At 34.6% G+C, this 17,985-nt stretch overlaps 1 protein-coding gene across 2 annotated transcripts in view; it reads right to left on the bottom strand.

Annotated features, from left to right (window-relative positions):
• CNTNAP2 (contactin associated protein 2) overlaps positions 1 to 17,985 on the bottom strand; it is a 1,054,227-nt gene that overhangs the window by 546,906 nt on the left and 489,336 nt on the right. For both annotated transcript variants that reach the window (XM_031503926.2, XM_077786381.1), the window contains 3 exons: positions 16,384 to 16,568; positions 13,050 to 13,193; positions 7,007 to 7,271 (listed from right to left, as the gene is read on the bottom strand). In XM_031503926.2, coding sequence (XP_031359786.2) covers positions 7,007 to 7,271; positions 13,050 to 13,193; positions 16,384 to 16,568 — 594 coding nt within the window. The remainder of the gene's footprint in view (positions 1 to 7,006; positions 7,272 to 13,049; positions 13,194 to 16,383; positions 16,569 to 17,985) is intronic.

The following is a 17,985-nucleotide window of genomic DNA, read 5'->3' as shown; positions in this document are numbered from 1 at the left end:
ATCATATGCTGGGTTATCACGAGATGCGCTTAGTCAACTACTTCTCTCTCAAATAGAAGCAAAGTAAAAAACACACTTCAAATAGATTTTGCACTTTTTCTGACTCATTTGCATAAAAAATTAAATCTGCTACAAGGTAAACTATAGAGCTAAGACAGCACAGAGTCCCATCACATTTCTCCAACAATACTAACACTGACAGAAAAGTTTACAGGAACCACTACATCCTGTCATTAACAGCAATCCATGTTTTTCCACAATTAGGAAGCTTAAATGGTGCTGGAAGGTATTTGTGCCATTACTGAAAGACCTGGCTTAATTTATTATTGTGTGGATGCCATCATGTTGCCATCTATGACAAACCTTGATCAACATAGGTGTGGGAATCCTGGAAATGGGCTTTTTCCAAGAACCACCTGCATGGAGAAGCATACAGGTTCACCTGTATGGAGAACCACCTGAAGAGGCAAAGATGGCAAACGAGCATATTGGGGGAAAGAATATAATATTTTGGATATGCAGTCTTTCTGATATTAGAAAACACTCCTTTAATTTCCCTTTATATTATGAATATTTTGTGGTGTCCTGGGAATACTGTTGTTGGGTTGTGCATAAACACAACAAATATAACTATAGCTCCACTCTCTATTGTATCCTTTTCTTAATTTCTTTATTATAATAAAATGAAAGTAATAATGAAAAAAAAAAAAAACCTCACACATATCCACAGCAATGTAAATCCTGGAAGAGTTTAAAATGTAAATTTAAGTATGTTTTATAACGTCTGTTCCAATAACTCCATTTTTCTGATCTGAGAGGCGATTCTGGTTTTAAATAAGCATCCTTGGCTTGATAAACCTATCTTCAGAGACAAGTCTCTTCATGCTCTTTTTGCATTCAACAAAAATATACAAACAGAGAATCCACCAAAGTAAAAATCTATGTTCCTAAGGTAACTGCAAAATATTGGGCACCTCTGTAGCATTCAGAGCTAAGGGGCTTATCTTCCATTAATCAAAGTCAAAACCAAAATTTTCACAGATTAGAACCAGACCAGCAATGCCTGATGCAGGTGTAGTAAGAAAAGGCAACATGCAAAGCAGAAAAAATTGAGTCCACTTCCTGTCAAACTTACTGAATTAAAAAATAATTAGAAGGGTATGTTTCCAGCTAGTTCTGTTCAGATCTACTCACAAAAATTACACTTCTTCTAGCAGCAAGTTATGATTATAATTTAACCACTGACTATTTCAGGGGTTTAATCTGGAAATAATTCAGTGCAACACAGTGAATGTTCAAACAGTAGTTGTAAAAAGCCTTATCTTTCATGCTAAAATAGTGATCAGCTAAGGTCCCTCTAACTCTATTCAACAGCCCAGAGGAAATGAGACCAAAAGGAGTAAACTGGAAGTCAGCCTCCTGTATAAATTGAGAAAGCTTATCAAAGCACCCTGGTTTATTGATTCTTTGGTTTCTCAATCCTTGCAAAATGTCATTGCAACCAATACAGTGTTCTATTGTCCTCTGGGAAATATCTGAAAAAGGTACCATCTATGGTTTAGAATGCATAGCTTGTGCTTTTTAGGCAACTCTCCAGTGAAAATCAGTGACTGATGAGGCAGGATTCACAAATCCCTGAACTAAACTCAGTTTTCTCAGATAAAGAAAGCCTGCAATCAGGAACTCTATTTCCTGACCTGATTGGTGTGAGTCTACTGCATGGAGATGCTAAACCAGACTACAGGGAAAATGTGTTGTAAAAATAACTATAACTACTACAAGTATTTCTGTGTCTCTGTTTTGTGAAATTCAAACCCACAAATGCCTATTAATGTATCTGCATTCACTGCTTAACGTTAATAACCAAAAATATACAAAGAGAAACAGAGGGACAAACCTAGCTATCTAGTTTCTAATATTTCAGACTTGTCTGATGCCAAGTCATCATTCTGTCTTTCATGGACAGAATTTCTGTCTCTCATCTTGATCATGCTGACAAGTTCCTCAGGGGTATCTCCCTCACTTAATAACAGTCAGTGTACAATCTACTACCAGTAATGTGAGAAAGACCTGGTGGGAAATTTTATCTTCCCACCAGAAGTGCACTTGTGCTCTGTGTATACACATTCCCTATTTAAGCCTTCATTTAACCACCAAGGCAAAAATACTTCTTGATTCCCACATAAAGTGCCCCAGGGAATTGTCACTGGAAGAGTACCACTTTAGATCTGTCAGAGAGAGACATTTTATTACCTGAAGGATTCTATCTTAACTCAAGGTCTAAAATATAAATGAACTGCAATACAGATGACTTGAGATCTAGCAGAAAGACAGAAGGATGGAAAGCTTCCCAGGGATTCCACAAGGAGAAGGCTGATTTATTTAATACAGATAAATATGACAAAAAGATATTCATATCCCAAGTTTTAATAAGTTTATGCTTGACAGGAATAACAGAACTGAAGTTTTGAGCAGCAGCTAATACAAGATGTTAACTAATAGAGTTGGAGGAGGAAAAAAGAAGCTTCAAGCAGATGAATTCAAGTGAAAATCAGGACATTTTGAACACTGAAAATTTCTCTGTTTCTTATGGGCTGAAGGAGATTATGTCCTTTTGCAATGACTTATCATCTGTACTGCAAGGTAAAGTCCAAGGGATCTTCATAGACCATCTAGTATTTAAGTAGAGCAGAGAATGCTTAGATATGAAAGGTCAAAATTGCCTATGAAAAAATGAGTGAGAAAATAAACAAAGGATAAATCAAGAGATTATTTTAGTATCTGCCATCATGAAAACCCAGCCTTTTCTCAAGAGACAGAGAATGTTCTATTTCATATTGAAACAGGGATTTGAGGTTTGCTTTAAAAACACATTGTAAAGGCATTAGATGATGCCTCAGGAGTGTTGTTTTGAACATTACTATTGTTTCTTTGAGCAAAGCAATACTCTTTGTGTTTTTTAATGTTGCCCATTTTTCCTATGTTGAAAGCATCAGAAAACTTTGGTTTCATTAAGAAGGAATTTGGGTTTAAATTGCTGAAGCAGGTAGATAAAACTAAGTGGAAGAAAAGGAGGTAACTAGAACACAGGCTGTGGCTTAACCCTGCACTGAACTCCATTTGCATATGGCTTTGGAAAAGTTTCATAAAAAGTTTTTATAGCCAAGAGACACATGGGAGCATGACATTTTCCACTTGCTGATTTTTCTGTACTCAAGAAAGAAGACATTGGTTGTTGAAGCTTATAAATAAATAGAACTTCATCAACAACTTATTCTAATTGCAATATTACAAATACTGAGTAGGTTCTTAGTATGTATTCACACTAAATTATTTTTAAACTGCAGCAGAATATCAGAATCCTTTAATATGCAAGGCTATATTGGAAATCTGCTTTCAAAAAGTTCTAAAAACAAGATCACATCTTTCTTGCAGCTTGTCAGCCTAGCTATTGCTTCCATCAATCCCTTGTGTAAATCCAACAATTTCTAGAAAGTTTGCCTGAATCTCATAATGACAAAACAAAGAATTTAGTCCAAAAATATACAGAGCACTAAAGATAAATCTCTTGACTGCTTTCTGAGATTCTTTCCTATTATTAATCCCTATGCTGGGGTATACACAATTGTAAAGATATTAATCAAAGTTTACTTTGTGGAGAAAAAGTCAATAGGACGTTTAACTCTTGATTTATACACAAGCTTTAAGTATTTCACCTGTGTAATTCTGCACAGTCAGTAGCTTATTTCTTCTAATTAAATCTTTATTTCAGCTCTCAGTAGGCTTGATTTCCCTCTTACTAACAGCAAGTTTATTAATATAACTCTCATCAATCAAATAGTGGTAGCATTTTAATGAGATTAATGTAAGAAAAAAGCAAAATCAAAGTTATTGACTTTGCACAAGAGTTTTGCCAGTCTGTTCACAGCTAAGCAGTGCTTACTGCATGCTTAACAGAATGCTGGGCAGGGCAGAGATTTCTTACTGTTTAGAAACATGTTTTGAAAGTACAAGTCACAAGATGATGAAAAAAAGAAAATAATTTGCTCAGGAAGAAAATCAAGCAGTAAGTCTAACTACAAGGGCTAATCATCTTTGTCCTTCTCATATGCAATACAAACTGAAAGTTCATGTGCATATTAATGTAAAATACTCTGTTACATGTAACATTTTGTTATGGACATCAGTAAAACATTTATTATTTTGTTTTACCTGCTCTTTATTGCCTCTACCCTTTACCTCTCTGAAGACCAGGACAAGTCATGGACTAGTCATTGTCACTCTTGAACAACTTATGGACAGGTAAATTAAAACCTAAAATTCTAGTTTACCAGATCAACACAAAAGTCAGTTGCTTTGTAGTTGTAACACAAAAATCGTACCTACTATACACTACAGTATATACAACCATCCCCAATTGTTTTCAGCCTATGTAAAATACATATGAAATGTTCATAATATGGATAGATGTAATTATCAGATATGTCAAGTTGAGGTGGTGGTTTGAAAGCGACTGAAGGCATGAAAGAAGCAGCAAGGTAAACAGTATTTAACCTAACCACAGAAGAAAATAAAATGTATTTTGCCGAAGCCAGAAGTGATCTAAGAAAATTTTCTAGAAACTTCTGTTGCAAATATAAACTGTGTTTTTTATAAAAAACCAGTAACAATAGAATGAGAGAGGTAACTAAAGCATGACAGAGAGTAGGATTGTCTCATACTAAAGATAATTTTGAACCCCAGACAATGAGAGAAGAAGTTTCAGACACACAAGACCATTTTAATAATAATACCAGCATTATTTTTCTTTTACATCTTCCAAGAATAAAGTAATGAGATTACTTATCCATCCAATATAGATGAATGAAATTGATCAAGAGACAGAGAATTTAATGAAGAATTGAATACAGTGAAATCTCCAGCAGGTAGGGCATGCAGTTAAATAAATGAAGGAACGATTAAGTGCCTTTTTGAAGACCAAAGTATAACACGAAATGAGACTCTAGCTGGGACCTGCTAGCACCATGGAAAAAGGATCTCTGACAAAAACTGAACAGACAGCAGGGAAGGGAGGGAAACAAAGGGAGGGAAAGGGAGGGAAACAAAGGAAGGGAAAGGGAGGGAAACAGACAGCGGGGAAGGGAGGGAAACAAAACTGCTAAGAACAGACTGCCTGATGGCAGCTCTCCATTTCTCTGATTTTAAATGCAAAGCAATGTCTGCTTCATTATTCCAATGAATCACCTATTATTATCTAAATGTTTTCATGCATGGAACCTCTTATGATCACTGTATTTAGACAGAAGTTAAACATTTTGCATTCCTGCTTTTTATTTTATCATTTTAGAGTATTGTATCTCTTCATTCACTGCACGTATATGCATAGTTATTTCATTTTTACTTGTGCAAAGTGTCATCCAAATATATATAATTGTAGCTGCCTTTCTCTCCTTAAACAAAATGCTCACACGAATTAGGTATGAAAGTTCTGTCAACAAGAAAACTATTTTCTTCTACTGTCTGATCTGTCCTAGTCATAAAGAGGCACTTCATAAAGCAGTAGTTGGGTAAAGAGGTTAGCAGTGCCCAGCTACAGTGAGAAAAGTTGGAATTCATCTGTATTTGAAAAATTAGGAGGCTAGACTCTCCTGTTTAGCTGAAATGTGTACCTGCTAAGTTAGAATGCCCTGAGTCAGTGCATACAACTTTAGGGTATTCAGTTGAAATTGTGACAAATAAAACCAGACAAAGCAGAACTCTGTTCCATATAAGCACCTTAACTGCAGAGCTGTGAAGGAACAAGACTCTCCACCTGCACATCACCTTACAGCTCTCCCACGTGAGTCCTACCAGTCAGTACAGCTACTGCTACTATAACCAGCTTTACACTGTGACCCAGAATGAAGTACTGGCCCCCATGTTAACTTGAAAACTGACATTAAAGCTGGTAATGTAAGCAAGTTTGTAAACTATGAGAAGCATATAGAAGAAATACTACAAGACTTTCACTTGCTACTGGTAAAATATGCTATTACAGGTGACAGCAGAAATACAGCAGATATGAAATGCAAAACAGATTTTCATCGAGGCTGTGGTTTTAGTTAGTCTAATATTTTGTGACAGCCAGGCTGCAGTCCTCCCAGTAGAGTCTATTAATACCCTATAGAATTATTCATATCCTTCACATGCAGAAGGTTGCACACTTGACTATGTGAAATTCTCCTTTGTCAGCTATTAAAAATAGTCAATGAAAATACTGTGCACTTTTCATCAATAGGACCACAACAGTCAGAAATCTTTGTGCCAAAGGCAGACTATTTTGACTTCTAGAAAACCCAGTAGGCTGATATCATGACATCTGTAAATTCCCTGCAGAAGAAGGGAGAAAGAAGTTTGCTGTGATATTTACTGTACAACAACAGCATTCTTTCTGCAGCCTTAGCTGGCAGATGTCATATTTTCCTTTTCTATGTTCACACACACAATTAATTTCACAGGCATTGAATTGCCTGTTGCAACAAAATAACAATAAAACATTGAAATAAATCTAAGCTTTTGCAGGACAGCTATGCATATCTAAAAATTCCATACAAATAATAATGGTATGAATGGATTTCTTTTTTTTATGAGATTCCCTAATTATTGGAAAATATTAGGAACAGTCTAATTATTAGACTACACCTAGAAAGGGAGTACACACCTATTTTGAAACAAAATATTTTCACAGAGAAAACTGCAAGACAGAAGGAAGGAAGAAAAAAGAAGAAATGCTGCCTTATAGATAAGGGGTGATTTCTTGACAGAATAAGATCATTCATATATTTTTATTTTAAATCTATTTCAACATTCTTATACCTCTTACTCAATGAAACAGTATAGGATTTAATTTAGTTGTAATATAAATTTTAAATTTTGTAAAACATGGTTCCAACCTTTAGGTACATAATGATTTTAAACAAAACCAACCAAAATGATATCAAATTTAAAAACCACAAAACACACTTACCTGATGAGATGTCTATCCGGTTTTTCTTCACTTGGGAGACGTTGATATGGACGCTGACCTTGCCCTCATTTATGTCAATCTCAACATTCCCCAGGTCATCTGCAAAGTGGCTGAAGAGAAGAAGCCCATTTGGGTTCCAGGTCCGGAAGAGGAAACTGACTGAAAACAGGTCTTGGCTTGGACGACCGGGAACCTCAAGGTAACTGGTGGCATTGAAAAAGACAGGCACTGTGTGTGGCTCCACACAAGAAAAACTTAAATTTCCCTAAGTAAAACACAAAAAGGAAAAAAGGAAAAAAAAGAAAAAGCAAGATGGTAAGATTCCACTAAATTCCTAGCTACCTCTAGAAAAGTATTCTAGATTTCATTCAACCTAGAGTCTACTGTGATCAATGCACACTTCATCTAAATATGTACTATTAATGTTATCTTTATTGTTCCTACTGTAATAGTTACTGATTTTTCTGGGGTTTTTTTCCTAGCAGTTGCCCCATTATATTTTGTACTGTACTGTACATACACAAAATAACAGTCAGTCAGCCCTGAAGAGGTGTAGTCTGTCAAGCTTAGATGAAAGAATTATTATTTCTAGTTAAAAGATAACGAAATTAATCATAGATAAACTTGGGCTTGTCTGAGATCCCCATAGAAACCTGTAACAGAACAGCATAAAAAATGAGTGCAGATTTCAAAATACCCTGATATCAACATGTCAATCAATCCAATACATGATGTTGCAAAGTAATGATATATAATACCTGAACAGTCAGCCTCTCTGTTATGGTTTCAACTACATGTTACTACATATGCTGACATTTCAATTAATGAAGCAGAAGAATTTAGAGTAGATGATCATGAACTACACCAATATTTTTGGATAGTAAATAATATTTTCTGTAAAGGAAACTGCAGTGTCTACTCTATAAAGTATTATTCTTCAGGAAATTGAAAGAAAGATCCAGTCAACTGTTGATCTACAAGGCTTTAAAATATATCTGTAAACAAGACCAGAATAAGGGACACAAATTTTTCTCTGTTTCTCATGTCATTTTTCACAACAAAAGACCAAATTGGTAGGATATTACCATTTGGTAATATTTGTTGGGTATTACAATTTTTTTTTTTTCCTTAGAAATCATACTTTGTAATAATCTATGCCTAGAATGAATTTATTACTGCATGAATGCAAACAGGAAACCTTTCTCTGCTGAAGAATTTCTGTTATATGTGGCAAAGTGGATCCTGTCCTATGGTTAGGCTTTCTCATGTACTGTTGCAGGTGGAAATTATGTGGCAATTTTTGTTCTATTTGGGAAGAAAGAATTTTATCTGATCCAGTACAGAAATTATTACTAAAATCAAGATAGCAATTCCTCTGATATTTATTTGTACATTAAAAAAAAAAAAAAAAGACTTGAACAACATTTTTGGAGGTACATAGATATTTAGAGATGTGGTCTACCTAAGCAGTGTTCAGAATCCCAGTAGAAGTCAGTCATCATCTTTTTTGCAAAATTACTTTTAAATTCCATATTACTGACTTCCTGATTTAGAATTTTATGTCACATTTCTGTATTCATAGTGTATAAATGCATCTGACAGTTCATCTTGAGGGAAAATAGAGAATTTGGAAGCAAGATAGGAACTTTGTGTCTGAAAATATGTGGCTGGAAAGACGTAAGTAAATTTTTTAAAGAAGTAATTATATTCAATTGGAGATGATGGATGACATCAATAAGCAAGTTTTAGCACTCATTTTCCAATGTCCAAACCCATCACTTTTTAAAAGAACATCACATCAGAGAACAGTTTATATGTGTAATAGCGAGATAAAAATGGTCTGGCATATTTAGCTTCCTATATTGTATTTCAATGTAAAAAAACCCAAATGAATAAAAATAATATTTTCTTGACCACTAGGATAAATACTTTGATTATTTTGCATAACAGCCTCTTTTTCCTGCAGAACATCAGAAGTTGTAAAGAGTCTACCTCTAAAGGCCAGTAGAATTAGTAGTAACTATCATATCAAGTTGGCAGCCTCCATTATCAATTAAGGAATGCTGATGTTTCCAGTAATATGGAATTAGAGATTTCTTTAAAGTGACCTCCTATTTGTTCCTAAATTTTATGATAAAAAATATCAGCATTACAAATCACATTCTTTTCCTGTGCCCAAATTCCACTGATTAAAAAAAAAAATAAATCCAAGGAATTCGAAAAAACTAGCTGACACAACCAAAGATAGCTTTTAGATAACTATGTGATGAGAGAAATTATAGCTACTTTATGAGTAAAGACCCTGCTAAGCTGCTTGTCAATTCTGGGATAGTTTTTTACGGTTTTGCAATTTTTTGTTTGTTTGTTTGTTTTTTGTTTTGGGTTTTTTTTTGGGGCGGTGATGAAATTTAGAAGTTGCCTAGAGATTTTGAATTTTACACTTTTAACCAACAAGGCATGAAATCAAAATAGTTAATTAATTTGTTTGAGTAGTTTTAATCTAAACATTTCCAAATTTGCTACAGAATACTTGTGCTTAAATTACAAATTTTACATACAATAAAAAAAGAGGTTAAGAGTGCCTGAAATACTCTCTGTAAGCCTTGGCTATCATCCTCAGTGTAATGGTTACCCTATGCATAGAAACAACTTCTCTTACATAGTTAGGGCAGTCCTGTGTAGACACAGAAGGCTACATCATTTTTTGAGATGTCATCTCACATTTTAGTCACAGATATCAACTAAGAGGTGTTCAGAGAGCATTCTGTTAGACTTTTAAAGAGTTCCTTCCTTTTGCTGCCTTGTTACCAAGATGAACTAACAATTTCCTCATTACAAGAAGGCTTTTATATCCAATTGACACTCTCCTGTCATCCTGATGTCTTGGATACTTGCATGCATAACACCTATTAATGTTAATGGCATGGAATGCATTCAAATCCTTTTTCACATCAGTGAGTGCATTTCCCATGAAAAACCTATCTGCATTAAAAATTTCTTGGGAAAGTAACACATAATTCTAATTTCCCTGCTAGTTAGCATTTTCCCCACTGAGCTAGTCAGATTAATATGAACTGGATTATTGATCCCTTCTATGACTGTAGTTCACAAGATGGCTCCTCTTTTAAGTACAGCCAATATTAAATAGTTTGTTCACTAGTTCTAGGTCAAGGTTTAGAGTTAACCTACAGCTTGTCTCTGTAATAGCCTCTTCATTTTTCAAAGAGAATGAGATAATTTTTTGTAGGCTCAGAGTGACTTGCTGAACAGTTTTCTGGGCAATGACATCTGGAAGTCAAATTTATACTGTGCATTTACATTGAAACTCTTGGTCTTATTAGAGACTTTTTCATACTCCATTGGCAGGGAAAAGGTGAAAACAACCTAATTTGTGTATCTTGAGCTGTGCACCGTGATCTTTCACCTGTATGGCAAATTAAATTCATGTTTACTTATAAATCAATTTTGCCTATTCACATTCAAAGATAATCCCTTCTGTAAAATACTACTGTAAATACCTTTCCCAATTAAAAGACCTACTGGCCAAATAGGAAGTTCGCACAAGACAGGTAATAAGTTTATTAAGACTATACTACCTGTTAAATCAGGATGGATCATATAGTAGGGGCAATGCCCTATTCACTAATACCATCTTAAACATCAAAAAAGAATTAAAATAATTTTTCCCCTTTACCTTCTGAATCTAAATCAAATATGTTTCTAAGTCACCATCGGACTTTATTTAAATTTAAAATACTTTTGTCTTTTTAGCCTTAAACTTCAACAAAAGCAAATGGTGCTTGGTGGTGAATTTTTGTTGCATACATACCATGTATGTATATGAGACATGATTTTTTTAAAAATTAATTTTGTTCAGAGAAAAATAAAGATAATCTTATTATCATCTCTGATTTTCTGGGCCTCCTGATTTTTTATAATTATTTTGTCAAGTCCCTTTCACTGCATGACTTCTGAAATTCAACTGTCTTCATCTAGGAATATGATTTTCTTTTTTTTCCCCAACCTTTTAAAATCCTTCTTTTCTCTGAATTTATCTTGTAATACTTTTCACAAGACTGATTACTTTGCTTGTATTCAGCCACATTATATTCCTTTTAAGGGGAAGGTGTGTGTCTCCTGTTAACGTGTTTGTACAGAATCTCCTATATAGAGCTGTTGAGTTACTTGAGGCCCATCATCATAAACATGCTTAACAACAACAATAGGCTCAAGAAAGTCTATTTCTCTTGCTAAATCAGGCTAAAAACTAGGAGAGAATTGGTTTTGTAAAAACATAAAAATCTATGTTGATTTAGTTAGTGTAAAATTGATTTTGCTTTTGAAGAGCTGAAGCAATTTAAGTATTTCTACTGAAAACAAAGGTCACTTCTATTTTTCTAGTCATTCTCAGAATTGGAAATCAACAGAAGCATCAAATTAAACTGGCATATCACCTCTTGATGTGGCACTAATACTGCCAGAACTTCTTCTGTGGAGGTTACTTTCATGTTATGGGCAGCAGAATTTTAAAAGTAAGAAAAAAAAAAAGGAAGAAACAATCAGAAATATGATTTATTAGAGACTTTACATGTCTGCTATGTCACACTTTTGAGAGACCAGGACTTTAAAGGACAGGATTTGCACTATAGGAACTTCTTAAGCAACACATCTGTTCAGAAGGAGGCTTTAAGAATATGTCCTGCTAACTTGCAGTGTTCTTGATTAAGCAAAATGGAAAGATTGCTCCTGTACAAAGATTCTTTTTAAAATCAGACATTAGTCTTTCAAAATCATGGTTACATTAAAGCTGAAAATGCCCTGCATGAAGGAAATGTCATGTAATTATGAAAAAATTATAAAAAAGTTAGTTTCAGGAGTTAATTCAATTAGGTTGAAAACATTTTAAAAGTGGAATCTTACCAAATGGAATATATATTGTATTCTTTACCTTTGACAATACTGATGAAATTTATGTGTAGAAAAGTTTATAGATATCAGGCTGTATTACTGGGTTTGTATAGGTAAATATCACATACTCATGGTTGCCTTTGGATTGCCTTTGGATTTTCTTGACCATTTAGTCATACAATGACACAAAGCTTCAGTTTTACTGTCCAAGGATGATTAATCCTTTGCATGACATCATCACTGCATATGTATATCATTGCAATTTATTACATAAAGGATAATGAAATTGTGTAAACCTACATATTAGCAGGAATCTGTGAAGTGTATAAGCTTGTAAAGAAGAAAGCCTTGAAAAGTTATTCAAACCATCTCAAACTCATGGCAATAATACATTTATTTCTTACTTACATTGCCTTTATATGCCAGCAAGCATTTTCAGAAACACTTAGAATTTTAAAAACACAGAAATTAAAGTATGTCCTTTCTTAATCACCCTGCCCATAAAGACACAAGTCTGAACATGAAAGCAGCTATGAACACTTAAGCCACAGCAAAAATAGAGTAAAATGTTAAAAACCTCTGTAATTTTAATAAGCAAATAATAATTTTCAAGTATAATATCTTAAGGTTTTTCAGACGTATCAGAAAAGACTGCAGAAGCATTCTCATCCAAAGACTTTTGCACTAAGCAATCCAACTAGCTCAGCAGGGATGGAATATTACCAGGATTTAAAAGCCACAAGAAAGCTGCAATTCATTTAACAATAAATCTTGTCTGCACTGGTTTTGGACTACTATAATTTGAGAAGAAAGGGAAAAAGCACTTACTGCTTCAGTTGATTTTCTTTAAAAAAAAACAAGCAAAAAAACCCCCAACCTGACTTACACTAAAGGATATTTTGTGGAAGATGAAACAAGACCCCAGAAATAAAATGCTCATACATTATAATAATTTTTTTAAGTCACAAATGTACACATAATAAGATCTTTGGATTTGTGGTATAATTTGCTTTGTGTTTTGTATTATTGCAGTATATCACAAGAATATAATTTACACACCCTCAAAAAAAAACACCTTCTAGTCTTCTTCAGAAAGAGGAGCAGAAGGGAGATGACCATGAAATAATGATCTTACCACATTTGAAGGTTCCAATTTCTTCCTCTTGGCAAGGTCAGTGATATTATTGCCATTGTAGTTGATGCTCTCCATGCAGCCTTTGAAATTTTTCCTACTGTTAGAACTTGGCTTGCCAGAAAAAGGCATGCCTCCAAAGGTTATCTTCAAATGAAACAGAACAATGGTAGATAGTTACTGGAAGGCAAAGACTTTTAAAGAATTTTGTTGTACACATATTTGCTTCCTTTGAACACTCAACCATGGCAAAATAGAGAGCTGGCACTCTTTACAGCACTCTTTACGAAGAAGGATGTATCAAAATAAATACTGTAAAAGCAGAAAAAGAATTGTAATTAATTTTAATTATTTATGGCAGCCAAATCCAGGCATTATCCCAATTGTCCAAACAGTGAACAGACACGCATCACAGTAATTCATATGTGAACACTTCTGATTGCTATTGGAAAATAGGCATTTCAACCAAGGAAATTGGGACAAATTTCCATCACATTACTTTTCTAAACAAAAGTAGACATGAAATTAGCCAGATAATCTGATTCAAATCATTCACTCAACTCTGTGTGCCAGAGCTCAGATTAGTGCATAGCAGTGGTGGGCTCTAATGTGGCATGTAATTCTGCTGTAATGCTTATATGTCTGCTTCACCCAGAAGAATTTATAGAATCACACAGTTAAAGCTGCAATCCCCTGGTACACAGAAGGACCTTTCACTACCAAGAACATGCTTTTGTCATGTACTTATAGTCAATGAGGAGTTACCCCTTGATTTATCTTTTGAAATTATCTCCTTAGAGAAGATCAAGACAACCACTGCAAGAAGTCAGTCATCAAACTCAAATAGGAATTGGTTTTTGTCTTACAGTTGAATTTTGTTGCCCTGGGTAATTGACTCTGTGTTACCCATAATCTCTAGTGCTAAAAACTTAGAAACCCAAATATTTACACACTAAAATTCCCCTCTTTGATGAGTGACATCTCTGCAACTCCATAGAGATAATACAGGTCTCTGCCACATAATGTTATTTATGAAAATCATTGGAAGTGAATAATGTTACATGTTTTCATTAATATTTTGCAGCCCAAATGCCAAGAATAAGGGGCTCATGAGATTAGTCCCTGCAATCAGTGTTAGGTAATTATATCCATTAGCTGATGGCGTAAATAGTAATGACACTTTCCTTTCCTGCCCCACAAATTTTCAGAAAAATATGAATTTGTAGTCTACTGCTGAGATTTGGCAGAATGAAGCTTTTAAACATTATTCATTGTCCATTCCATTTATTATTACCAACAGCAGGAAAACAGAGCTCTAGGCTGGCATTTTCACTTTTAAATGCATGTGAAACATCAGTTTCTATCCCAAAGAGGAGGCTTCCACTTGGCATATACAAAGAACTAAAACTATTCAGCTGAAACCTAAAACCTTAATAAACCACACACATAAGCTTTTTGTGTGTAAATGTCTTGTGGAGACATCCTGGGTATTGTAAATTGACATGACTTGACTTTAGAGAAGATACAGCTCTTCATATGGAGAATGGGACTGTAATATTTTAATGGTTGTCAAACATTTTATGCATGTTATAATCATGTGTTTGGATTAAATCAACTGTAAAAATTAAATTAAAATTTTTGAAGACAAGAAGAAGAAGAAGAAGCAAAAATCATATAACCTGACAGAGTTAAGAGCAATTTAAGGGACTATTTTTTGGTCTGAGAAATGCAGTCAGAACTAATGCCTATTCCTCTTTTGTGTTTACTTAACTTTTCTGCAAGAGGTTAACCTAGAAACTTTTTTGTCTGTGAAAAATAATTTTGATTCCTTTGCCTTTATTCTCTTTAAATCCCAAACGCCTTTAAATTTAGTCTGTGGTATCTAGCTCCAAAACCAGTGAGATAATAGTGAGGAAAGGAAGGAGAAGAGATTAAATCTCGTGAGTTTACATCAGCCACAGACATATATACACACACAAAAAAAGTTCAATTAAACACAAGGATATCCATGTATATGGAAAATGAAATATATCTTTGAGAACTGCCAGTGGGATCTTTTTATGCAGAGAGTATGGGAAAGTGAATGCACTGAATTCAGCTCTTACTCTTAAATGCAGTATGTTTTTTTATGAAAATATGATATATATATATATATATATGTGCACAAATTGCACAACCCTGGCTTATGGCACTCAGCCTTTTTCTGTAGCTCATTCACTTGAAAACCTTTAATAAAATCTATTTATATGAGTGTTAAGTAGCTCAGTTCAGATCTTCAGTGCTCAATAATTAACAGAGGTACAGGCAAATCTGCTTGTTATTTTCATATTAGAGATGCCAGCAAATAATATATTCATAAACATCTTTTGGAATATAATCAAATATTTGACTCAGAAACATTTACAATTATAATTAATTTTTTCAAACATTCATAAATTATTGGTCAAAAAATTGTAAAAATATAAATACATAAGTTAATTCAAACTTTTTTCCATGACATTATTTATATTCCCTCTTACATCTTAAAAAGTTGTAAGGGTGGAAGTTACTCATTTGGTGCAGCCAACCAAATTAACTCTCATTAGAGACAGTAAAAAGTGTAAGAAAATATTAAACAAAGATTGCAATAATCAATTGCAATTGTGTTGAATTTCATGTACAGATTAGAGGAACTGAACAAGTTCATAATGGCTGAAGCTGTAGTGTAATCAAACAATAAATCCACATTTAATTACTACCAGCACTTGTGTGCATTAACCTGATTGATTAAACAAGTTTTCTTACAACTTTCCTAACTCTTCATTGCTTCTTTCGCAAAAGAAGATACTGATGCCATATTTCTGAAAATACAAGGAAGTATCTACCTACCTAAGACAGGATAGGTTAAGAGCTATATTAATAAAAATATTCTAACCTGCTTCCTTTGCTAAAATAAATACTAACACTACAGACTAAGCCTTTCTGATTCAAGAGCAAAATTATCACCTGAGTAGAACAACAGATTGCACCATACTTTTAAAAATATACTTCCTGCTTAGACCAGCTGCTTTTAGAGATTTTTAAAACCATGTGCATATCTTGCTGAATAACACACATCTCCCACTTTAAAACAAAGAGCAGAGATGATTGCTACACCAGATGGGACTTGGTAGGCTAATTAAGAGAAACATAATTTACACTTAAGAGAGAGCACCATTGGAAAGAAAGTTTCAGGAAATGTAAGGGAATAAGTAATCAAAACAAATGCATGAATAATTAAGAAAACAAATTATGTTAGCTTTCTTATTGGACTTTATAAAACCAATTTGAATAAGAAGAAATAAGTCTCACTGTCTACCTCATAGTCCAGGTCCAGATAATCAAATTCTCCATTTGTTCTGAAGTGCTGCATGTGTCTGTCAAGGGTGAGATTGATGTTCCTCCCGTGGCGCTCTATGATGATGGAGTGCCAGTGGTGATCATCCAAGAGGCTGCCTGTTGTCACAGATGTGTGCCCAAAAATAGAGCCAAGCTGGTTGCTGCCTGAGAACAGAAACAATGGCATTTCTCACCTCGTACTAGTTAGGCAAACATTTTCCTCTTTGTCAATGTTTCACCTGAATCATACCAGGCATGCAATTGGCTGGAGGAAGTCAGTGTGCTACAGAGTTGGGATTTACCAGGTGGAGAGTTGCTGCCATCAATACAAATAGCTAGACAAATACAGCAAACTCCTGATCACTGAACTGTCTAAATATATGTATAAATTCATAACAGCAGTTATTTGGAAATGAACCTGAGAAGCAATACCAATTTCCAGTTTTGTGCTTTTTTTCCTACTCCACATAAAAGAAAAGCTGTCACATCTGGGCCAGATCCTGAGCTGCATTGGAACTGCACTGATATATGAATGTTGGGGACCCTAATAACAGACTCTGGCAAAAACAGCCAAAATCTCACTCTTGAGTTCTATGCTTTCTGGACTTTACCAGTATCATTATACCAGCAAGCAGAGGGGAAAAGGCTCAGTGCAGCTAACATCAGCAAAAACCATCTTCTGCTAATACAGCTTATTTTGGTCTGTTATCCTGAAGCAGTCTTCCTATTCAGGAAGTCAAACTACTAGCAAGAGTACTGTTTTGCAATTCTCTACTGTGTTATCCAGGGGGTTTTGCCAGTGAAGCTGTGCTAGTCAGAGATCACATCTCATTGCCATCTGACTGACATAGCTAAGCCAGCACGGTTGATAGCATGGATCTCAACTGGAGCAGCAAATGACTAATTCAGCAGTAAGTGTAAAAAATTGCTGCACTGCTCAATAACTCAATGCAATCTTCCATGTTCTGAATACATGAGGACTTTAAACATTTCTGAGGCTGAAAATTTCTTATCCTTAAGAATGCCTGCAACTGAGACATTAAAGTTTGTGCATGCTGAAAACACATTCTGGAAATCCCATTTCCATAGCTTAAGACACTACTTCCCTACAAATGACCAGCCTGCCTTTATGCTGAAGGCCAATAGTCCTGTTGGTTAAAAAATAAAATAGAATTGCATGTGTGTCATTGAGCCTCATTTTCTTCAACACAAACTCAAATGCAGAGCAAAGTGGAACCTAAATCAACTTCTGTCTCCCCATCTTTCCCTCAGTCCCTGGTGCTTGAAATTAAGTCACTGGATCTCACCAGGCAAGAGGAGCATGCTTTTCTGCTGCATCTGATGCAAAGACAGTACTATCAGGCAGAGGAATAATAACACCATAAAGCATTGCATCTGTTTATTGAGTGCATATCACAGGGCCTAGTCCCATTTATCAGCCTAATGATTCAAGAGCATCCTCACCAAATTCGTATACAGAAGATATAATAGCTTATGAAGACAGTTTGTGCTGAATATTATAGAGGAACAGGAAATGAAAGGGTTACCACTGCAATTAAAATTGTTAAAAATAGGTAACTGC

The sequence above is a fragment of the Lonchura striata genome, chromosome 1 (genome assembly GCF_046129695.1).
Source record: "Lonchura striata isolate bLonStr1 chromosome 1, bLonStr1.mat, whole genome shotgun sequence".
Taxonomy (NCBI): Eukaryota; Metazoa; Chordata; class Aves; order Passeriformes; family Estrildidae; genus Lonchura; species Lonchura striata.
This window is presented reverse-complemented; position numbering and strand designations above follow the sequence as displayed.